We start from the raw sequence: 25,968 nt of genomic DNA on the forward strand, positions 1-25,968 counted from the left end.
CTTTATAATCTAGTTTGAATTTCTGCACCCTCCTAAACTGTCCTGTGTTGTGTGACATACTTTCCTGTAAGATTAGCCACTGCACTAAGATTAAGAACCCCCCCCCCTCTCTTTTTCTTCTCCTCTTCTCTCTCCTCCTCTCCCCAAGACCATAACAAAACTTTGTATCCCAGAAAACGGTTAGTTTTATTTTGGTTACTCTTTTCACATATTGTGCAAATAAACTTATGTTGATAATTTTCTTGTTTTGTAATTAATGTAAAATTTATTTGCTTTCCCTTAAGTTTGTGATGTTTAGTGAGTTTTGTTATAGGATAACTACTTTGAGGAGGCTCTAAAAATGAGGAATCTACTTGAAGAGTTTCACTCTGATCACGGACTTCGTCCTCCAACCATACTTGGTGTTAGGGAGCATGTATTTACTGGAAGGTTTGTGTGGCATAAAACGTGATATAGTGTGTTTATTTGGCTTAAATTTTAATACTTATAGCTTCTAGTAACTTACCTATATTTGCATACAGTGTCTCATCATTGGCCTCATTTATGTCTAACCAAGAAACCAGTTTTGTGACTTTGGGTCAGCGCGTTTTAGCAAATCCTTTGAAGTAAGCCAATTTTACATTTTTCTTTCAGTTGATATCTTTTACAAGTTTCATTCTATTTAGATTTAAAATATGCTAATTATGATATGCTCAGGGTTCGAATGCATTATGGTCATCCTGATGTCTTCGACAGAGTCTTCCACATAACCCGTGGTGGTATCAGCAAGGCTTCTCGTGTTATAAACATAAGTGAAGATATCTATGCAGGTATGGCTCTTTGTTTCTGCTTATTTGGCTGTTTCTGTCGATGGAACAATGTTTGCAGTGTTGTAGGTGCTCTTCTAGGTGCTGCAAGTTTGTTTTGCGAACCTATCTATTAGAATTCAACGACAAATGTTGGATCTGAATTATGATTTTGCCATTATGAGAGAATGATAGTGTTGAGAGAATATATAGGAGGGATTATTTTACTGTGTAAGCTACATCAAGGGCCAAATCCAATATAGTGGAGACACAGCTGTCACCAACAATGCTTTAATTACTAACTACTCTTAATACTTACTATTTTTTTATGACCTTTCATAAAATTATTACTATTGAAAAAACAACTTCCAATTTACATATTTTTTTGTATAGTAGGCAGAGTAGGAGATTCTAGGCTTATTAACCCTGTGAAATGATCTTGAAAAGTAGTTGTTGGTGGTTTGAAGATCTGTTGGATCTTGTATTCTGCTCATGGTAGTGTTAAGATGATTTTTGTTTGTCTGCATGAGTGAAAACTGCAGTCATGGTGGGAATTCTGCTTTGAACCCAAATCAGAGATGACATGTATCATGTCGTTCTAATTGCATGGGAATTTCTTGACACCCCCCCCCCCCCCCAAGCAAAAAAAACTTTCTGTTCATTTTCTTGATTATTGTTAATACGCAGGATTCAATTCTACCTTGCGTCAAGGAAATGTTACCCATCATGAATATATTCAGGTGAGGCATGTTTTTTTATGACAATAATGTTGTATGAGTATCAATAATAAATCCTGCTCTAAGAGTAAAAATTACAGGTCGGCAAGGGAAGGGATGTTGGACTCAATCAAATTGCAGTATTTGAAGGGAAAGTTTCTGGTGGTAATGGTGAACAAGTTCTCAGTCGGGATGTGTACAGACTTGGGCAACTTTTCGATTTCTTCCGGATGATGTCCTTCTATTTTACAACAGTTGGATACTACTTTTGTACCATGGTATGCCATTTGTTTTTAACTTTTTTTAAGTATTGATTAGCCAATTATTTTATAATTGTTTATAATGGAGGTTAGAAGTCAATAAAGTGGCATGATGAAGACCCCATGACTCTGTACTGATAAATATTAATAAAACCAATTCTACGACCTAGTAGTATAACGCGAGTCTAGACTACCTCCCTGCACAGCATGTTAGTTGAGGCTAGACAGAAAGAACACAACAATAGAGTTTATTATAGGCTTTAAGACTCACAAGCCAAGTTGTTGATATTCCCAAGGTTGTTACTAATAAAGCCAAAAGACTTGGTAGACAAACTCAAAAGTTGATGAAGTAATTACCACGTGTATCCTATTACAATTACTTCTGAGATGTAACTTGATCATTCAATGGAGCACAATCCTCCTAAGTGCTCTATGACTATAAAAGAATTTACTAGTGATAATTCGTAGATCTTATACAAATGCTTAAAGGCTTGTTTGGAAGAAATGGTGTAGGAGGGCAAGGTGTGGAGTCGTGCAGCTAGGTTGTCAAATATGTGTTGGAAGAGTGTTTTGAAGGGGTGGCAGGGGACATGGAAGCCCTCCCTTGCCTTTGCAAACAATGAAAATAACAACCCCGTCTCCGACAAGATGCAAAGCACTCCCTTCTCCACCCAGCTTCCAAACAAGAGAGAGATTTCTCACGGACTCCTCCCCTTTTATGTAAAGAAAACCAGCAGGCAAAGAGGCTCATGACAAAATTAGGCAAATGGGATATTTTATTTTTGTTTACCAGGGGCTAGAAGACAACCTACCAGGACTTTACGAGTCTAGCAGAGACTTTAAAACAAGGCCTGACACTCATTCTATTTATGCATATCATGGAATGAAAATTTTCATGCCTTATATAGAAATATTCTCACCTGCACACTTATATACCAACACCTAACCTTCATTCTGTTTATGCATATCATGAAATGAAATTATTCATGCCTTATTTATAATCATCCTCGCCTTTGCACTACATCAACTCATACCTGAACTATTCCACTTCTGAAGGATTTCCTCCCCTTTTCTTGGTCATGTTGCAGTTAACTGTGCTGACTGTATACATCTTTCTTTATGGGAAAGCATATCTGGTAAGTTGGATTTCATTAATTTTTTACTGTTGTAAATTTTTGCATGATTTCTTGATTACACCTAGTGGTAGTGGTGGTTGTGTTTGCTCTTGTTCATGTTGCTTGTGATTCTGTTTCATGATAATTTGTGCAAATTCTGTATTCATTGTGATCTTTATGACTAAGGTTGGTCTTAAATGTGAGATAATATTACATTGCTCTTAACTTGTTTTCTGGTGGAGTTCTTTTGCCAAGTTTTCAAATTCAAAATAACAAAACTCATCTAAAATTGCAAAGCATACACAAGTTTAGGTGAACTTGATAGTATAGTTCTTGTAAAATCCTAAATTCAATTGAGTACCTAAACTTGCAAGCTATTTGTAAGAGGTCACAAATTAATTCAAGTGCTTGATAACCTTGTTCAAACTTATCCTTTTACTGATAAATGAGAATGTTGCACAAGCTAAGGGTTCAAGAACATAATTAGAGCAGCTACTTACACTGAATATTGGCGAATACGTATGACTAGTGTTTTGTTCTGGGGATCTTTCACTTTGACTTTTCTTCTATTATATCAACTAAGTGAAATTTGTCTCCAGGCACTATCTGGTGTTGGCGAAACCATTGAAGAAAGGGCCAGGATAATGAAGAATGCTGCCCTGACTGCTGCATTGAATACACAGTTTCTCTTTCAGATTGGTGTCTTCACAGCCGTGCCAATGGTCCTGGGCTTCATTCTTGAACAAGGCTTCTTGAGGGTGAGTGTATATTGCCAGCTACTTGCAAATAATGTGAAATCCATGCCTGTGTGCACACGTTTTTTGCCGTGCGTATCTCTAGATTTGCTATAGGGCAGCTTGGTGTATCCAGGTTTTGTCCCTTCTCAGGAAGTGTTATTTTTGTAAGGCAGTAACTTCCCATACATGTTTCACAAGGCAAGATTTGGAAACCAGATGTTTGCTCAACTCCCATCATAGCTGTTGCCTTTAATGCTCCTTTCTTTTGGGGGAGGGGGAATAAATTTCTTCCTTTTTTGATTTGGTCTTTCAATTTTGATTGCTTTGCAGGCTGTTGTCAGTTTTGTCACAATGCAGTTCCAGCTGTGCTCTGTTTTTTTCACATTTTCATTGGGTACCAAAACTCACTATTTTGGTCGGACCATTCTCCATGGTGGTGCTAGGGTTTGTCTGCCTACCTTATCATGTATCTTTTTCTATTAACTCTTTTCGACTGCTAATATATTCATTTGTGAACAGTATCAAGCAACTGGCCGCGGGTTTGTTGTCCGCCATATCAAATTTTCAGAGAATTACAGACTTTACTCTCGTAGTCATTTCGTTAAAGCGTGAGGCTCCTTTAACCCAGAAGGCATTGCATAAGTGAAATATCTACATGTAATTTTGTGATTGAAAGTGGCAAGAGCAGATATCTAAGATCCTCAAATAAAAGTTGAAATTTGATTCCTTTGACAGATTAAGTTTCCCGAATTCCAAAGAATTTCATTACACACAATCTGCAATTCATATCCCTCTCTATCCCATAAGCATGCTAATTTGTCTTCTTCTTCAGGCTTGAAGTTGTGCTTCTGTTGATTGTATATCTTGCTTATGGGTATAATAATGGAGGTGCAGTCTCATACATTCTTCTGACTGTAAGCAGTTGGTTTATGGCTCTGTCCTGGTTATTTGCTCCCTATTTATTCAACCCGTCTGGATTCGAGTGGCAAAAGTAAGTATTATCTTTGTAATCTCTCTGGCATTGGTTTCAGTTTTACTGATTCAGCCTCTTGTGGTGTCATTTAAGGGTAGTGGAAGACTTCAGAGATTGGACAAATTGGCTGCTTTACAGAGGTGGCATTGGTGTCAAGGGAGAAGAAAGCTGGGAAGCTTGGTGGGATGAAGAACTGGTATTGAATATATAACTAGTCATTTTTAAAATTGTTTGCATCTCTATTTGTATCTATAGACTCTAGCTGGTCCATCAAACTTCACTTTCTCCTTACCCTAATATTAGAGTTAAGTTTTCTTTATTCAGTGATATTTTCCACTTATAGTTTTCATAAATTATCATGTCAACAGGCCCATATCAAGAGTTTTGGTTCAAGGATAGCAGAGACCATCCTGAGTCTAAGATTTTTCATCTTCCAGTATGGCATTGTGTACAAGCTTAATGTGCAAGGATCAGATACTTCATTGAGGGTATCACAAACTAGGAGGACAACTCTTCCCTCTTATCTTATTTTGAGTGTTTTAAAATTTCAACATGAAAAGTTAATCAAGTTTGCATAGTCACAACTCCATTTGCAGTTTTTTTTGTTCTTGTTATACGCTTTATTGTTTTTATCTTCACTGATAGAACTTATGCAGGCAGTTTGATGTACTAAAGAAAAACTTTTAAACATATTTACTTGTATTCAATGAGTTCCCAGTCAACTAATCAATCAGGTTTGGTATTTTGGATAGGTTTATGGCCTGTCATGGGTGGTGTTGGCGGTGCTTATATTGCTTTTCAAGGTGCGAAAATGTATTGCCTGTGGTATATAGCGTATGCATCAGTAACTTTGCATCTTCATTCCTGAGGTTGGCCTTGTATTGTTATTCTATAGGTATTTACGTTCAGTCAGAAGATATCAGTCAATTTCCAGCTTTTGTTACGCTTTATACAAGGAGTCTCCCTCTTGTTGGCACTGGCTGGTATAGCCGTTGCGGTTGCATTGACAAAGTTGTCCATACCTGACATATTTGCTTCGATATTGGCATTTATTCCCACTGGATGGGGAATTCTTTCTGTGAGTTTTCTTTTTCCTGATCTTCATGTCTTATTTTTTTTTTATACTTGTCAGACAGAGATACTTGCATGATCTCCTACTTAGATTGAGTGGACATAACTCAAAAGGAGAATAATATATCTTGTTCCATACAGGGATTGATTGTTAATCCTATCCATTTTAACCATTTCTTTTTACTAAAACAGTACCACTGTCCAAACAAAGCTCACTGAATTGAGGAGATGATGTATGAAATGGTTTAAATAATTATTTCGTTTTGTAGTACTACTATTTGATTTTTCTACGTTGGTTCATGTCCATGTGTAGATTGCTGCTGCTTGGAAGCCTGTGATGAAGAAGCTGGGACTATGGAAATCCGTTCGATCAATTGCTCGCCTGTATGATGCTGGCATGGGAATGATTATCTTTATACCCATTGCATTCTTTTCATGGTTCCCATTTGTATCAACATTCCAAACTCGCCTCATGTTTAACCAAGCCTTTAGCAGAGGTCTAGAAATTTCCCTTATCCTTGCCGGGAACAATCCCAATACTGGGATATAGTTGTACCTGTTCTTGTACTTAGAGCTTATGTCTTACACCCCCCCAAGATGAGGATTGTTGAAGGGAGGTCATAGTTTGTATATTTCCTCGTAGGATGTTTAGATTTCCCGTAGGTATCTTCATTTTTGTATCATCATTTCTTCTAGTGTATGTCATTTAAATCGTTTGAAGTATCGTTGAAACAAATATCCGCAAATCTCAGTTTTGACTTACTTTATATTGTGATATCCCGGTTGCTTTATTTTGTGGTCCTACTTTAAATCTCTTGCGCTCTTCTAAACCCATAACTAATGTATATCTTGGAATGACAATTAAAATTCAAAATCACTAATGTTAGGCAACAATTTTTTATATATTTGAATTAATATTAGTTAATATTTTCTATTTACTAAAAGTGTTAGTTCTTTAGTATTTTCTAAATTCTTTAACTCTAACTTGCATAATAGAAAAAGCAGCTTAACAGGATAGCTGTTAAGCCACCAGTTCTCCAGATTTCACGAAAGACAAAACCCACCTGGCGTTGAGTGCAATTCATGTGTATAATAAGGTCAAATTCATCTGATTCTTTGTTTAGTCTTTTGATACTCTTTTTTACTACAAAATTATAAATAGATCTTTAACATATTGGATATCAATATGTTTATAAAATGCGACACTTAAACGTAACTATTCTCATGGATACTACAATAAAGTTACTAGCAAGCTACTGGTATATTGATACATATATAATACAAAATGACTATAAGTCCACAAGTTACTTGCTACGTTTCGCAAGTAAGATGTGGATAAAGACATTATCTCGAAACTCGAAAGATATTGAATTAGTGTATTTTGTATCTTTTGTTATAAGGATAGAACACTGAACGAAAAGTTGAAAACAGAATTTATTATTATTGTCAAATTTTTATAATTGTATTTTTTATCATTTTATTTTTATATTTTAAATTTTGTGAGAAGAAAAAAATAAAGGTAAATTAAATTTTTTATTATTTGTTCTATCGTGTATTTATTTTACTATTAAACAAAATATAAAAATACTAATTTTGTGTCTTCGGTCTTTTGCATTTTATTTTTAATGTTTTGTCTTAGGCTCTTGGCCTATTCTCAAAATCAAATGCCACTTCTTCCCAACAAGTACTTAACACGCAACTGAGGTTTTGGTTGAGTGGCTATGTATTGTCTCTTAATATGTTGTACCTGAGTTCAAATCTTGTCGATGGCCAAGGTAAATAAAAGGGTTAAGTACTAATTTGGTTTCTACAGTCGCTGCACCTTGTCCTCGTGCCCTCGCCTCGCCACGACTCACCAAATGTATACAAGAATGGAACTAGAGGCCGTGAGATGAGGCACATGCTTTGGTTCGATCCAACTGAGGACTACCACACTTATTCGATTCTCTGGAACAACCACCAAATTGTGTAAGTTCATTCTGAGTATACAATACAAATTTCAATTGAGAAGAGGTGATTGAGGTTGAAAACGAATTGTAAAAACAGGTTTTTCGTCGATAGAGTGCCCATAAGGGTGTTCAGAAATAATGGGAAGGAAAACAATTTCTTTCCGAATGAGAAGCCCATGTACTTGTTTTCGAGCATATGGAACGCAGATGACTGGGCCACAAGAGGAGGACTGGAGAAGACGAACCGGAAAGTAGCACCCTTTGTGTCATCATACAAGGATTTCAACATCACCACCGCACCTCTCCCTTTCCTCCTTGTCCTCTGCCGTCCAGTTCTCCTTTCCCTCCCTTCTCCTTCATCACAAACACTAATTTTTGAACATGGATTGTTGTTAATTTTCTTGTTTCTTGTTATTAATGATAATTTTGGTGATGAATTGCTGTTTTGATTTCCATTTATTTATGATTGTTGTTGAAGGTTGAGTTTTCTCGTTGGACCCGTGAACAAATGATGATAGAATGTTAGTGGGTGAGGTGGTGCAAATAGTGATGAAATGGTAGTAGTTAGGGTGGTGGTGGTGAGAATAGAGTGGAAGAGGATATTTTAGTCATTTAAAAAATTAATTTGTTTAAAAGGGTAATTTTAAAATTATGTTAAAATTTAGGAACGATTTTACATGATAAAAATATTAAAAATAAAAAAAAATTTCGATTTAAACTATAGAGACTAAAATTCTAAATAAAAACCTTATGTGTATGGATGTGATGTGTGTGAATGTGACCTAAAATTGAGGACTATCCATATATCTGAAAAAAAAAACCGTTGAAATTGCTTTTATAGCTTTTCATTATTCTTAAAAAAAAATTGCGAGAGGTAACACTCCAGGCTTGTGCGCATTATGGGAGAGCGTCTCACTCCATTTGGGTTATATTGGGGAATGAACTATTAAAATTAGATCATGATACATAGATCGTGACATGAGGAGTTTAACTGTTTAAGCATTATTTTCTAGTTATTAATTTATATAGATCGTGACATGAGGAGTTTAACTGTTTAAGCATTATTTTCTAGTTATTAATTTATATTTTTAAGTGTTAGAATGTTTAGTTTAATTTCATATATTTTTATTTATTTATTTATTTAGTAAATTGGATTTAGATTAGTAGGCTTAGAATTTTTATTTTTAATTTAATATAAAATTATAAATACTTTTTAAATTATTGTAATTGTACAGAGACAGAAATTAGAAGTGTGAAAACTCGTTTTTTTTAGTTTCGTAATAAAACTATAGTGTGAATAAATAAAATTGAGTTATTTTCTTGTTGCAGGTAAAGATTTTTTCTTTCGTTTAATTTTAATTTATATCAAACTATAGTATGTTAAAATTAGGTTGAATGAGTTTTTTTTATTTTATAAAAAATTAAATTAAAAAAAGTAATTTTTTTATTCAATTTTAATCCACTCTTTTTATTTTCTATTTTAAATTTCAATCTATCTTTATATTTAATTTCAATTTATTATTTTTATTTAATTTCAGTCTTTGGAATGAGGGTTATCAGAGTTCCATTTAACTCTTTTACTCTATTGGGATTGGCAAAGATTTGTTGAACAAGAGAGCACAAATCAGTCCCCACTTTCTCCCATTGGCTTTGGAAAAAAATTGCTTGAAGACCATCCCTTCTAGGAGATTTGAAGTAGCCCATATGGAACACGGCTTCTTTAATCTCCGAATCCAAGATATCCCTGCCAATATCATTATATTCTTCTGTATTAAGATGTGGAAAAGCATTGTTAAGGATAAAGGGAATATCAAGCAAAGAATCAAGGTATAATTCAACAAAAAAAAAATCATACGCCATATTTTCCAAAGTGTTATTATCAGTAACAAGATTTCCATTAGAGTCAAGGAGCGAGGTCACCTTATTTTTCCTTCTTCTTATCATGGTGGAACCATGAAAGTATTTAGTGTTGCAGTCACCAAATATGATCCATTTACTTCTTGATTTTGGAACCACAACAATCCCTCTTGACAAGCACATTTTCATATTCTCTCCAGAGTTCTATTTGAAGATTCTCCAGAAAGTCATTTCTGCTCTGATCAAGGCTAGATGCGATACCTTGAAGTCTCCTAAGAAGAGTCATTTTTCGTTTGAAGATATCCCCAAACACATTTGAGTTCTAATCCTTCAAAGAATTCATTAAATTACTGATGCCTTCAGTCTAAGAGTTCTGCATATCCCAAGAATTGTTAATCATGTTTCCAAAATCTGGGTGAGAGAGAGCCAAGCAGCAACAAAACGAAAAGGCCTTCTTTGCCTATTTTGTGATCCAGAGCTACTAAGTTGACGATAGAGTGGCACATGGTCTGACTTAAACATCGGCAGGTGTTTTACAACAGCTTCTTGAAAAGCAAGCTGCCAATCCAGATTACTCAAACTTCTGTCCAATCTTTCAACAAGATTATCTCTCCTCCACGTATAAGGCCAACCTGTAAAGCCGAAATCAACGAGCTTGCAATGACACAACTTTGAAAATCAGAACAAGCTCCTCTTTCAATCCTGCTTGAACCACTACTCCTTTCATAGTCATGTAAAATAGCATTAAAATCTCCTAAAATACACCAAGATTAACATATCAAACAAACTACGAATTCTATTACAGAGAATTCTCCTAGTTAGTCGTTGGGGAATACCATAAATGGCCGAAAGCAGCCAAGTATCATAGTTGTTACCAGTTACTCTGAAATGAACAATATGTCTATTGTGCTCAAGAACATCAACCTTCCAGGTAGTAGAGTCCTACAAGCACCATATTCCACCCGAATGACCAGTCGCCTCCACCACGAAGGAACTATCCAACCCAATTTTGTTCCTAACAAATTCACCTTTAGTACCACTAATATGCGTCTCTAGTAGAATAAGAAAATTTGCGTCATATTCTCTTCTGATGTCACAAATCAGGGATGGAAATGTTCTACCCCCTGCACCCTGCAATTCCAGCTTTCAATATTCATCATAAACAAGAGTCAGAAAGGAAGTCGCTAAGGATGGTGACTAAGTCAAAGCTAAAGCCTGGGCTGCTTCATTCACTAATGCAAGGGAAGGATCCCTATTCCTTACACTTCCATCCCCTGAATCCACCATCACTACGTCAGGTGGTCTCCCTGTTGCAGTACCACCCCCGTGCCCTAAATCATGATGTGAAGTGGAGGAAAGCAACGAATCAGGATTGATAATGGGATTATTACGAACGACGTATTCTCCAAGGGATGAATTCACACCTTCCGTTGCCATGAAGTCTTCATATTGATCCCTTGCAATTTGGCGCATGTACTCTATGACTACACCTTCCATAGCTTTAGTGTTCGGATTTTTCTTTTTGGGAGGAGAAGTGGGTGTGATCTTAGTTGTTCCTAGGGTTAAAGAGGATGGCTTCCCAATCACTTTTGGATTGGTTTTGGTCCCTTTAACATTTTGATTAGGCCCAATTTTAGTACGGAGAATTTTTTTTCCTAGTTGAGGATTCTTGCCCACAGCTTGTCTTAGCACTTTCTTCTGGATGGGTTGCACTATTTCTTTCCCTTTACGGGCCTTGGAAACTTCAGACCCAGCATTAGTGACTTCAACAGACTCCTCATTCCCATGCAATGCACTATCGTGCATGATTAACACACCTTCCTCATGCAAGGAACTGAATCAAGATCTATTATCAACTTTGGTCAGAATCATCACTAATAACTATCTCTTGATTGGTATTCAATATTATCCCTTGATTTTTTCACCAAATTCGTGATCGGTTGAGCCCTTTTTCTTCTTAATTGGACGTTTAACCATCATCCATAGCCCGAGATTTGGTGGTGTTTGATCATAGCTTCGTTGATGTTGATTATTAGGATCTTGATTTTTTCCTTTTTGATGATCATCTCCTTCAAGATTCTGACTACCCTAACTGGTGGCTGCCACGACTGTGGCCCCACTTCCCTGGTTATCCGTTTGTTCCTCCAATAACTTAGTGCACTGTTCCGACCGCTGTTCATATTTTCCACAAGAAAAATATATTTGATAGAGTCCTTCATATTCAACGTTCAACACATAACCAAGAACTGAAATTCTGGGAATTAGCTTTTTTGCAAGATCAATCTCTACACATATCCGAGCAAAGCGGCCTCTAGAGTGGATAGAGGTCGTACCATCAATTTTGAGCATGTGACCTAAGATGGAACCAACTCTCCACAAAAAGCGATGGTTATATAATTCAATAGGGAGATTCAAGGTGCAAATCCAAACTGTGATCTTTCTAACTGCTTTCTCTGACTCTAAAAAGAAGGGTCTCCAATGTTAAATAACCAAATAATGACCCGCCACCATCCAAGGTCTTTCCATTAATGCATGCAAGTAATTCGCTTCATCTATGAAATGAACTAAAAAATAGTCACAATCTATAACAATCATGTTAATCTTACCTTTGATAGCCCAATTTCTTGAGTCATTACTCCATTAAACCAATGCCAACTCTTTTTTCCAACACTTTTACGATGAGCGCATATTTCCACGACTTGCACCATTCCTCAAACTCTTCTCGAGAAATTGGAATCTTGGAGCATGGGTCAACAGGTTTCTCCTCTTGACCTTTTTTATCTGTGTCGTTGTACCACCGATTCTCATGATCAGGATCATCTTCATCAATAGGATCCGCTCCAAGTTATCCGCGGGAGAACGAGGTCCTGCAATGTGAGAAGTAATTCTTTGTATGACACTTTGGTCATGCCTTGCCAAGCCTCCTCACTTGGATCAGCAATTTTCATATCATTGATAGGTTGATTGAGATCAACATATTCTCTAATTTAAATTTTTTTTTTAGTGTTCTGTTCAACCAAATTTTTAATTTGTCTCGGAACCCTAGCAGAATTTTCTTTGGTCATAGTTTTCTTTACTACTATTACTTAATTGATAACAAATTAGCATATGTGGTGTGCTTTTATTTGAATATAAATTTTTACATATATAGATTTTCAAAATAATTAATAATTTTAATATTAGACAAAAGTTGAGATAAACTCATATTAATACTTCACAACACGCGAATCTTAATCTAGCTTAAATAACATCATATCCAATACTAGATTGACATTCCTTCAATTAAATATAATTACAAATATACCACGTCATAAGCAAAATTACCGTGATTAAATATGACACGCATGTTTCTTTTTGCGTGAAGCTTAGAAGTAATTGCTTTCCTCATCATATATCATATAATATTTCTGTAGTCTACAGCGATTGCCGCAAAATCTCGCTTTTTAATTTTGATTCAAATAATATTTTAAAATAATATGAAAATTTGACATATTTTTATGTAAAAAATATAAATTTAAGAGCTAAATTTTTAGTTTTTAATTTTTTTAATATATAAATCTAATTCTTAAATTTATATTTTAATATTAAAATTTTTTTATATGTGTAAATTATATCTTCTAATTTCATTATGCTAGAAAAAAAATTATTTTAACAAAAATCGAACTCTCTAATATATAAACTTAGAAAATCTGACTCTTAAATTTTTTTACAATTTTTATTATTTTTAAAAATTGAGGATCTGATTTGTTATTTAAAATTAAAAAAATAAAATTCATATAAAGAAATACACTAATTAATCATTACTATGAATTACACATACAATCTTTTTCTATATCTAAAGAAATTAGCCGCAAAATCTAAGTAAAATAATTGAATTCTTTTCCTAATTAAATTACGTATATTTAATTTTTTTTTAAAAGAAAAAGTATAGCTAACCAACTAGAATGCAGCTAACTTTTTAAATTTTAAAAAAACACGCTTCTAGTATTTGCGTTGTGCATGTTCATCATCTTCTTCTTCTTTTTTTCTTCTTCCTCTTCTTTCTCTATCTCTTTCTCTTCCTTCTCCTCTTCTTCTTCACCAGTCCGTTGCGTATCGTGCCTGCCGCACCGTCCATCATCACAGCAATCGCCATACATGATCTTCTTCCTCTATCTAGAATTGAGATGATTCTTTTAATTAATTTTGAATGTTTCTTTCTCCTGGATTTTAAATATATTTTTTAATATATTTTAGATGTTTTTTCTTACATCTTAGATTATTATTCTGTTTAGGTTTTGAATTATTTTTTATAATAGTTTTGAATTTTTTTTTGTAATTTTTGGATTTTTTCAATATTTTTTATACGTCATTTTGTTAGGTTTTGGATTTTTTAAAATATTTTTGGATATCTCTTTTTTGTTAAATTTTGGATGTTTTTTTGTTAAAATTAAGATATTTTTTTATTAGATTTTGGATATTCATTTTACAATGATTTTAGATGTTTATTTTTATTTGATTTTATATTTTTTTTAGATTTTGAATATTTTTTTTCAATTAGTTTTAAATATTTTTTGATAATTTGAATTCATGTTTCATTCAAAAAGAAAATTCAAAAAAGGGCCCAATTCTTTTTTTTTTTGCTTTTTTCTTAATAGGCTTTTTTTTTACTAGTTGGTTGGCTGCACTCCCAATTAGTTACCTAACAAAATTGTCTTGTAAATATCCTTCTTTGCTTTTTTTTTTTTCTTTCCTTTTCAGATGGATTGATCAACCCCTAATTTCAAGCATTATATCACAAACTCACACATCCACTTGGAGTGTACGTGAATCAGATATGACCGAAATCTTGATTTGATCTGCACTAAACTCAACAGATCGGATAGAATACGATATTCACATTTTTTACACACTTATTCAATCCCATCTACACATTTGTTGATCGGATTAGATAACAAATATTTCTATAAAACAAAATATATTAAAAAGCTTATTTCTAAAATTGAAATTTATTTTCTTTTTTAAATAAAGCATGGAAGTATAAACAACTGAATTAGTAATTTTTTTTGTATAAACTTTTTATATCTAAATTTAAATAAAAAGAACTCTCATGAATGAAGCATTGTAGGAATAAAACAGACCATAAGAGAGGAGAATGAAAGACACAAGTAGCTCCAGCGATGCAACAGTAATAGCAGACGGTGATGCAGCAGTAATAATGGCAACATTGAGGCGAGAAGAAAGCACGATGTGGCGAGAACAAAAGCACAATTCAGCATGGTGACATAAGAGAAAGACGCGACGATGACCCACAATGATGGACAAAGAGAGGAACGCCAGAAATGAAGGAAGCAATCAGTGATGTTTAAGAGAGGAGTGATGAGCTAAGGACGGCCAGTGGGGATCTAAGTAGTCCCCAACGTGGCTGAGTAGGTTAGATCTGAAAAGAGAGAAGGAATGGGATGATTGGGTCTCAGGGTCTAGATGAGAGTGAGTAAGAGGCATCGAGTTAAAGCTCAATTTGACCCCTGAAATTTGGCCTGATACTCAGAATGACTCCTACAATTTCGTTAGCCCAAATTTACAATTGTGGCTCCACCTTGCCCCTGCGATCATCTCCGTCACCGGAATGCTAATCTAGTGCAATTGCATGACACGTTGGACACTACTTAAACGACGGCGCATTGGTTTCGCATGCAAACTCCTTGGAAACCACATAGTGTAAGGGTTTTCTTGATATTTGGCAACTTATAATCGTCGTAGTAGAAAGAAAGAGAGTTTTAACCCACAAAAAACTGAAACGACGGGGTTTCCAAAGAGTTTGGGCACGAAACCAATACGCCGTCGTTTAAATAGTGTCTACTGTGTCATGCAATTGCATCAAATCAGCATTCTGGTGACGGAGATGACTACAGGGGCAAGTTGGAGCCACAATTGTAAATTTTGAAATTTTAATTGGGACCAACGAAATTATGGGGGTCATTTTGAGTATCGGACTAAATTTCATGAGTCAAATTAAGATTTAACTCGGGAGGCATCGTTTTAAAAATATTAGTCCATTAAGATGGTATTAATTATATATCACATTTTTTGTTCTTCCAAAATTTAATTTAAATGGAAATAATTAAAAATAAATAAACATTAAATAACATTCTCACTCCTATTTATTATTATCACCTCACTAAATTCTTGATTTTCTTAAAAGATTTATTACCATTTATTAACCTGCAAAGCACCGTCAACATTTTCGCCATTAAAGAGTTATAGAAGAATAAAATCAACATCATCATCATTATTCTAGTCTCATATAAACATATAACTCAAATTCACGATTCAGTAACACACGCAACAAAATATTTTATATAAAAGATCAATGTCCAAATACATACATAACACACTAAAACCATACAATTCAACAAAATATAACATAATTAACAATACATATATATAATCCCATAACCATGACAATTATAACCCATAACAAAACACTAATGAACCTGTAAATTCAAATAACAAACAAGAACCGAAGAACATAACATAATAAAATTTATGGAAAAGGTTCCATCTTGATCTTGTCATCGCCAAAACGAATATCAAAACCAGGAGGAGCATCATAATTATTAATATTATTATTATTATTCTGGGCTTGATCTTCCACTTCCACTTCCACTTGCAAAGCAGATTCTCCTCCTTCTCTTTTTTCAAAATCCTTCATCTGTTGTTGCTTAAGTTCACGGGCCCTTTTTTTGTTTCTACGCATCATTTTGGCCATTTGTCTTTTCATTCTCTGAGCCTTACTTTCGTGTTTGTAGTGAGAAGCTGTATGAGCCGCAAATTTTTGTGATGTTTCGAATATCGCCATACACTTTGAACATGTGTACGGTCCATTTTTCTTGTAAGGAAGGCTCTTAATTCTTCCATCCTCACCCTCATTAACAACAACATCATCAATTACCTTCTTTTGATTATTATTATTGTCTGAATCATTGTGGTGATGGTGTTGTTGATTGATGTTGTTTTTGATTGGTTCGTTGTTGTTGTTATTGTTGTGATACACTGTTCTTATTCCTCTTCCCACTCCTCCTTGTGGCCGCAACACTACTTTTTCAAAAATATTTTCTGAAACAGAAGACCCATCAATCTTTTTAAAGAGAAAATCATGATCATACCTTTTGAGATTTTGTTTTGGCCAAATCAGACTCTCCTTCATTGGACATGCTGCATTTTCAACTTGATGAGTTTTCAGCGTCTCTTTTGTTACATAATCACTCACATTTGCACCTTTGGATGATGATGATGATGAATGATGAATGAAACTAGGATTCACATAATCATTATCATCACATCCACCTGTTCTCTTTTCTTTCAACTTTTGATTCAGATCAAGTTGGTTAATTCCACTCGTCGGTTCACTATTATTACTACTTCGATTAATTGTTACTGGGTGAAGCGGATCAGTGGTGGTGATAGTGCCATTAGATGTAGACTTTGATGAAGAAAGAGAGAAAAGGGTAACGTTACAGTTCTTGATAGTACCACCATTACCAGTAATATTTTCATGGCTAGAACTATGAGATTCACGATAATCAGCCATGGTAGCCGGAGACAAAACTATGAAGGAATTTGGGTAAAAGCAAAACGTATCAAGAGTAAGGTGCATTGCATCGAGTTAATCACTAAGAACCTTTTTATACTATTAGAATATTATTATATTAAATATACACTATGTTCACCCTAATTCTTTTATATTTATTTTGAGTTAAATTTTGATATACGTAGAATATTTTACACAAAATTTTAATTATATTGGTTTATTTAAATGATTATTCACATAATTAATATAAAAAACAGTTCTTTTGTTGACATGATGTTACATAAATAGATACAATTATAAATATTTTATGATTATTGTATTTTTTTAAATTGACAATTAACAAGAATCTAATTATAAATTTATATATAATACAAAAATTAAATTATAAAATTTAAAATATAAAAATCTAGTTAAAAATTTAATAAAATTATAAGAATTAATAGAATAATTAATTTTTTTATTTTTTTCAAATTTTTATTAATTACTTTGAATACTAAGAATGAAAAAAAGGTGTATATGAAAGTGGTATATATAACATTTGACTTTTATTAAATTTATGGTTGAAATATACGAGTATAATTTTTTTTATGTACAATCATTTAATTTATTTTTTATAATCATATAAACATAAAAGTATTTATTTAAAACTTTTTTCTTTTGTTAGTATATATATACACTTTATTTAACATCTAAGAGAATTCAATGAAAATAATTGAAAATTTAAATTTTATTTTACTCTTTGAAATTGGCGAGTTATATTGATTTAGTCTTTAACTTTTTAATTGTTATAATTTAGTCTTCTAGATTTAAAAAAAATACACCAAAATAGTTTTTTGTGTATTTTTTGACATTGGAGCTTAACACCGTTAGTGACGTGGCTTAAGTCTTATTACACAGAACATATTCAAATGATGTTGTATGCATTTTGGCACTAAACAATATCGTTTGAAGGTTAATTGTTCAAAAAAGAATGATATAACATTTTAATATTGTTCAAATTCTCAAACACCATCATGTAATATCGTTTTTAGTATCAAAATGTATATAATGTCATTTTAATATGTTCATCATGACAAGATTTAAGCCATGTTACTACCAATGTTAAATTCGGAATGACAGAAATTAGTACATTTTTTAAAATATAAAAGATTAGTTATAACAATTGAGAAATTAATAATTAAAACAATACAATTTATCAATTTTAAAAATTAAAATAAGACTTAATTTGATAATTTGGTAATCTAAACTACATCACTCTTCTATAACAAGTTTTTCATATAGAACCAGGTTTTCTGGTAGCATTAAATTTAGATGCAAAAGAATTATTAGACTCTTGGCATTTAGCAGTAATAAATGAATATATTTGACTGCATACACCATATATATGGCATAAAAGATGCCATAATTACATATAGAAAAAACTTATGCCATGATTAATAAGTAATTAGGTTTGGATTCCCACATTATATAGAATTAAGATAGATATATAAATTAGTGTAAAATCTAATAATTATGTAAATTAAAAATTTAATTTATAGGATTATAAGAAAAATGATAAAAATATTCAATTTAAATTTATCCATTTCACTTCATATAATTATTTTTATTTCTTGTTTTAAGCAATTATTTTTGTTTATTCTTTTTTGTCTTTTTAAATTATATTTAAACATTATACTAGAAAAATTAAATGATACTATATTAAATACAATGCAAATATGTATATAATATTTTAATAACTAAAAAAATATCTAATTTTTTAATTTTATTTTTTGCGAATCATAACACGATACATTTTCAACACTAATATTATAATTAAATAATATTAAAAATATAAATGGTTGAATAGAATATATATATATATATATATATATATATATATATATATATATATATATATATATATATATATGATAGAGATAATATATAAATAATAAACACAATTAAACCAAAAAAAAAAAGATAAAAGTGGTAAGGATATTATACATTCTTTTTTTTTGTTATCAAAAACAGTATCCTCCAACTCGACAGGTTAAGGACTAATCCGTCGCGGATCTAAGCTCTATTTAAGGGTTTGTCGCTGGCCAATGAGTTGCTATATGTACAAGACGGGATTCGAACTCCCGATCAACACTTACTTAAGCGGATGAGTAAGCTGACCATTCGTCCAACCCAAATTGGTTGGATATTATACATTCTAATGTTCTGAGAAGTACACCATTTAATATTTAATGAGCCCATTATTTATCAAAACAATAAAAACAATTGTGATCATAAAAAATAATTGTATAAAATATTAGTAAAAATAAAAAAAAGAATAACAGATATAACTAAAATGATGTGGGAAGAGATAAAAAAATGTGAAATAAATATTATCTTAAATAGTAAATATGAGTAAAAGTAAATATAAAAGGAGAAAATAAATCTGCAAATTTTATTAAAAAAAATCAAACAACTCATAGGAAGAATATAAATTAAAGTGGTGTTTGAACAAAAATAAATAAATAATTTTATTAAAATATTTATGTGATAATTTACATGTTAGAAGCTATCAAGATGTCAATAATTTCACTGTGTCATTATTTAGTTATTTTTTTATATATTAGGAATGGATGGATAGATTTTCATAAAATAAATTTTGCTCTCCAAATATGACATATAATATTAAAATGTAGGCTATTAGATGAACTAACGTATTCTTTATAATATAATATTTTTATAAAATTAAATAATTTAATGTAAAAAATTATAAAATTAATTCTAGGTGTCTAGGTTGATTATATAGATGATATTCTCAATAATAGTATAAAAATGATTATAGAGATATATGCTTCTTTTATGTTGTTACAAACTAAATTTATAGTCAATTTAGTAGCAGAGGGGTAAAAAATAATACAAAAACCAATAAAAAATAACATAGATATATTAAAATATTCAACATTTATAGAATATTTATCTAGTTTATAATAATTTAATTAATATTTCAAAAGTCTATTAATTTAAGAATATTTTTTCTTATTTCAATATTTTGACAATATTATATATATAATACATTTATTATTAGTACTAGCTTTTTTAGGTACCGTATCCGTCAATTTATATTTTATTTATTTTTTTCTATAATACAAAAAAAGAATCATAGCTTAATAGTTAAAGAATCTATAAGAATATAATTCGAATGGATCAACTTCAATTTTTTACTATAATTATATGAGAGAGACAAAAAAATTGTGAAAAGAGCAACAAAATTTTAAATAAAACAACTCCAATTCTCTTTATATATATATATATATATATATATATATATATATATATATATATATATATATATATATATATAAAATGTTTATCTTTTTATTGAGTAATTATTTAACAATTTTTTTTCATTTAATTAATTGCATAGTACAATTGATAGTCTATAATATTTTATGAAATCTTTTTTACCGAAATAAGTATTATACAAAAGACTAAAATAAACCAAATTACATAAAATAATAAATAAATGATATATATATATATATATAATTCCGATCAATTTAAAAAAAAATTTAAATACTAATAGTATCGTTTATATTTGAGAGACAAAACTTGGTTTTGGATTATTATTATTATTATTATTATTATTATTATTATTATTATTATTATTATTATTATTATTATTATTATTATTATTATTATTATTATTATTATTATTTGTTTGTTAATTTGTTTGTTTGTTTTATTTGAGTATTATCATTATTTGTTCAACTAATAGAAAAAACTAAAGCAATTTGTATGGTGTTGGAAAAAGAAACTAATACAAGAAGAGATGGAGATAAAAGAGGATCGAACACAAAAAGATATGAAAATATAACAACAATGTAGGGATTTAGGAAAAATTGGTTTAATAGGGCACACTTTTTTAAATTGTTGATAAATTTGGTTTAATCTCAATCGTTCACTCTGATTTAAAGATTGTGATTTGTATTCGCACTTTTCACATAAGAAAAATATTCTTATAAGATATATATATATATATATATATATATATATATATATATATATATATATATATATATATATATAATTGCATGTCCATGTCTAATATTTTTCAAAAAATTTGATATATTTACATATTTTGTAAAAATCTGATGAACCAGTAAATAGAATGATTTAATGATTAATTTGATTTTCAGAACCTTAATTAGTATCAATGTGCTTCTTAATATTAACAAATATAACCTTTAGACACATGCCTTGTTTAAGTTATTTTACAAAAATTAAGTTCTATACGAAGTATTGGTATTTTACTGAGTTATTATATTTGTATGTTAAACACATTTTAGATATGATATTCATTGACATTTGTCCGTATATCTTTTATATATGTCTAATTGTATTTAACAAAAAATAAAAAAAAAAGCTTTTCTCTGGATACTCTTAAATAGTCTAAATATTATTATGTGTCAGTGTATCTAACTTTATTATTAACATGTATTTTTAAAATGAATTAAAAAATATTATATATTATTATTTATTAAAATAAAAATATTTTAAATATTTTATTATATAATTAAAAAAATATTAAAAATAATTAAAAAATTTGTTTATATATTAATAAAATATCAAAAAATATTATTATGATCTATCTAAAAAATATTTTATATATATATATACCATTTCTCTGTGTCATATATATAAAAATTTAAAATTTATATATTTACATATTTTACATATTTTACATCGTATCGTATTTTATATCCGTTTTAATATTCGTCTATCATAATTTTACACTTATAATAATAGTAGTAATAAAGGACTACAAGTTTTGCTAACGAATATCTATATTTATATCTTAAGAGTATTTATTAACAATTCAAAGATAAAATTTTGTTTATGAAAGAAGCTAGTAATAACTTTAAATAATTTAATATCGTTAGAAACTTTAAAATTTTCACCTTTTCTAAAAAATATTTATAATTTTGTATTACTAGTTTTCTATTTCTACCAACGATCAATTAATATCACAATTTTATCATAATAGTACTGTATGTTATCTTTTTTTTTTTGTTCTAGTCAAGGATCATAATTCATAACACGCGACTAATTAATTTTTCATTTTCTAATTAAAGAATGAAGATAATTAATTAAATATAACCTAGAAAGAAAGGTGCATGAAGGAATTTTTTTGGTCAAGTTGAATAGATAAAATTAAATATCGTTACTGTTTTATTAATCATTGGAATTTCATTTTGTTGATGATGTATTTTTAAATATATAGAGTAATAATATAATGTCACATAAAGTATTTATAAATAATTAAATATATATATACATATCTTTAAATAGTAAATTAAAACTTAATAAATACATTAATTTTTTTCCTATGTATAACAAAGGAAGTCAATTAATACCATCACAGCTCCGAAATGATGACATTATCTTTTAATTTCTATATTCCGGTCAAAGTCACAGCACGTATGAATGATTTAATTCTTTTTTTTTTTTATAAATCTAAAGAGGGAAAATAATTATAACAAATGGTAACTGCATTTCCTTTATAATAAGTAGAAGATAATATCTAGAGAACATACAAGCATGCATGCAAAATCTATGCTGTCTAACGGATACTCAAACTCCGTTAATATATATACCCTAATTACTTAACCTTATTATTCGTAAGTTTTGTTGAAAGTTGAAACTCAATTATCCGTCAAATAACATTTTATTTATTATTTTTTATATAGTATAAAAAATTATAGCTTAATTAATAATTAAAAATCTATAACATATATAATTCTAATGGATTTAATTCTTTACTATAATTATCTAAGAGAGACAAAAAAAATTATGAGAAAAAGAGCAACAAAATTTCAAATAAAGTATAAAACAATCACAATCCTCTTTATATTTAGATATAAATAATATTTTTTTATTGATTAATTTTTCAATAATTTTTCATCATTTAATTGTATAGTACAATTGATTCTCTATAAAGTTTTATGAATTTTTTTACGGAAATAATCATTATATTTAAAACTAAATTAAATAAAATAATAAAAATAAATAAATGATATATATTATTCCAATCGATTTTTAGAAAAACTATTAAATACTAATAGTATTATTTATATTTGAGAGACAAAACTTGGTTTTGGATAATTGTATTATTATTATTATTATTTATTTGTTTGCTTTATATTTGAGTATATTTGTTTTTTTTTTAATCTCAATTGATTAAATTTAGGTTTAATTATTCTGTTGGACCTTATAGTTTTTTGAAATTTTTAATTAAGTCCTTATACTTTCTTTTCTTTTAATTGAATCTTTGCACTAATTTTTTTTTCAATTAGGTCCCTTTTAGCAGTAATTGATTTAATTTTATAAGAACCCAACTAAAAAAAATTGGTGCAGAGACCTAAATAAAAGAAAAAAATATATAGAGACTCAATTAAAAAATATTTTAATACAAAGACTCAATTAAAAAAATATATAAAAATTTAATTAAAAATTTCACAAAATTATAAGAATAATTAAATCATAAATTTATATACATAATCTGTTTTTATAACGGGGCACTCTACTATACAGATCGAGTGATATAGAGAAAGAAAATAAATTGCTTTTATAATTATTTTTTATTATTTTATTGCTATTCAAAGTGTGGGTCCTATTTTTTTCGATCTCTCTTTCATTCCATAAAAAAAAAAATCTGTAAACTTATATCTTTACCGTATAATTTACCTTTTATAATTGTGTTGATGATATTTCCCTTAATTTTTTCTCTCACATGAATAAATTTTCTTTAAGTATGTGAGACAAATACATATATATCTTTTTGTGCATGTTCATTCCTCTTTTGACGCCATCTTTTCTGATATTATTAGTTCCTGTTTCCAATACCATAAAAATGGCCTCAATTTCTGAATCTTTTAAGTCGGACGGGTATTACGGGTGTCGATTGTGGCAAGTCATGGAAAGGTAGAGGCGTAGAGCCGTTGCTTTAACACCTTTATTTCCTGGGAAACCGTACAGGCTGTCACGTATGTGGGTTTTTTGGGGGAATGGTAGATTGTGAATGTACAATAATGCCCACTTTATTTTGTGGGTATTGAACATGACCCCATGCAAAACCCATTCCTTTTCTGACTTTTTCAGTTTTTCTCTCTCTTGCTTTGTTGTCCCTCGATATTTTCCGAAAATGACTATCATGTCCCTACCGCTTGCGAAATAAATACGTGGTAACCTTCCTAAAAATACTAAAAATAAGACATCAAAATATAAATATAAAAATTAATATTTTATATTTTATTTAATAATAATTTAAAATAAATTTATAAAAATTTAATTTATTTATATTTTTTATTTAAAAAATTAAAAAATATATATTAATAAAAAATATAATTCTAATAAATTAATAAAAAATAATAAATAAAAATAAAAAATAAATTATATTTTTGTAAATATTTTTTTATTAAAATAATTATAAAATATACTAATTTTAGTATTTTTGAATATAATGTTTATATTAAATATGCCATGCAAGATTATATATTTTTGTATCTATTTAAGTGTCTTGTAAAAAAACTCAGCCAAAGTTCTTTGCTTCTTTTTTCATTAATGTTTTCTCTAATCTCTAATACAGTATTAAAGATTTGTTTGAGTGTATCTCTAAGAATTTATTTATTTATTCTTTTGGTTAAAAATTTTATAAAAAAATAAAAGTAATTTTATTTTTAAATATTTTATAAAAAAAGTTTATCTATTAATTATATTTAAATATAATAATATAAAAATATTATTTATTTATTTATTATATAAAAAATATATTATTTTAAAAAAAATATAAATTATAACTTTTTTAAAAAAATTTATTTTTAGTATTTTAGTTTTTAATATTAAAAATTTACTAAATATATTAAAACATAAAAAAATATTAAAAACTATTTTTTTTTCAATTTAATAACACTTAAATAAACACTAATAATATACTGATCAATGATAATAATAGTAATTTTCTATTTTAATATTCTTAAATATTAAAATATGAATGTAATATGATTTTGTACCATATACTTATGCAGGTAATCTATTGAATATATACTAATGAATTTGTTCAAATAGAAACATTTGTATATATTATTAAAATCAAGGAATATTTATCAATTGACAGAATATAAATAAGATTCTCCATTAAATTATATCCTTACATCAAAATAAACAAAATTGTCACTATATATAATATACGTTTTACGTTTAAGGTATACACATGTATAAAGTATATAGATCTATAAGTCATTTTAAAATTTAAAAGCATTTAAAGTTTTAAATGCAAAATGTGTGACATCTGTTATATGTAATAAGTGACAAGTTGGGTAACTACGACCTCAACCTTTCATATCTTCGAAATAATTGCGTTACTAAATTTTGTTTGAAACTTCTGTATTCAGAAAAGGAAATGGATTTTCATACTGAGTATACGATGTTAATGCTTTTATTGTTCAGGCCAATGGGGTAAATTCCAGACCAAAAAATATCTATATTCTATATTATATGGATCATACATTTGTTTAAAAAATATTTATTCTTCAAACTATTAAAAGATACTAATAAATGAATTGTAACATAAAAATGTTAAAACCAAAATTAAAACAAATATAAATACGTTGACCAAAAAATCTAAAACTATATATAAAAAAAGTTACAAAAATAAAAGAAAATTGGAGAGTGAGATAAATTGTTGACCAACTTTATAAGGTGCATTTGGAACAAAAAAATATTTTGATCTTATCTGTAAAATAAATTCATGAAATTGACAAATAAAATTAATTTCTCTTTTATCTATTATGAATAAATTTTTATAACAAAGGCTAAAATTAATTATTAATAAAAAATTATATTTTTCATATAAAAATAATAACTAAAAATCTTATTATTTAATTTTTTATTTGTAGAT

General features: G+C 29.4%; 1 protein-coding gene and 1 non-coding gene across 3 annotated transcripts in view; both read left to right on the plus strand.

Annotated features, from left to right (window-relative positions):
- Positions 1–6,448, plus strand: part of LOC112712369 (callose synthase 9) — a 30,841-nt gene extending 24,393 nt beyond the window's left edge. For both annotated transcript variants that reach the window (XM_025765246.3, XM_025765244.3), the window contains exons 39-53: positions 314–429; positions 522–605; positions 697–809; positions 1,473–1,525; positions 1,603–1,779; positions 2,850–2,897; positions 3,476–3,634; positions 3,944–4,057; positions 4,133–4,221; positions 4,446–4,604; positions 4,680–4,782; positions 4,955–5,074; positions 5,339–5,389; positions 5,482–5,664; positions 5,971–6,448. In XM_025765246.3, the coding sequence (XP_025621031.1) occupies positions 314–429; positions 522–605; positions 697–809; positions 1,473–1,525; positions 1,603–1,779; positions 2,850–2,897; positions 3,476–3,634; positions 3,944–4,057; positions 4,133–4,221; positions 4,446–4,604; positions 4,680–4,782; positions 4,955–5,074; positions 5,339–5,389; positions 5,482–5,664; positions 5,971–6,207 (1,806 nt within the window). In that variant the 3' untranslated portion in view covers positions 6,208–6,448. The remainder of the gene's footprint in view (positions 1–313; positions 430–521; positions 606–696; positions 810–1,472; positions 1,526–1,602; positions 1,780–2,849; positions 2,898–3,475; positions 3,635–3,943; positions 4,058–4,132; positions 4,222–4,445; positions 4,605–4,679; positions 4,783–4,954; positions 5,075–5,338; positions 5,390–5,481; positions 5,665–5,970) is intronic.
- Positions 6,449–7,271: 823 nt separating this feature from the next.
- LOC112712370 (uncharacterized) lies at positions 7,272–8,043 on the plus strand. Its single transcript, XR_011866124.1, has 2 exons — positions 7,272–7,625; positions 7,704–8,043. It is a non-coding gene; the product is annotated as an uncharacterized protein (transcript).
- The last annotated feature ends 17,925 nt before the right edge of the window (positions 8,044–25,968 follow it).

This window comes from Arachis hypogaea, chromosome 9 (assembly GCF_003086295.3).
Source record: "Arachis hypogaea cultivar Tifrunner chromosome 9, arahy.Tifrunner.gnm2.J5K5, whole genome shotgun sequence".
Taxonomy (NCBI): domain Eukaryota; kingdom Viridiplantae; phylum Streptophyta; class Magnoliopsida; order Fabales; family Fabaceae; genus Arachis; species Arachis hypogaea.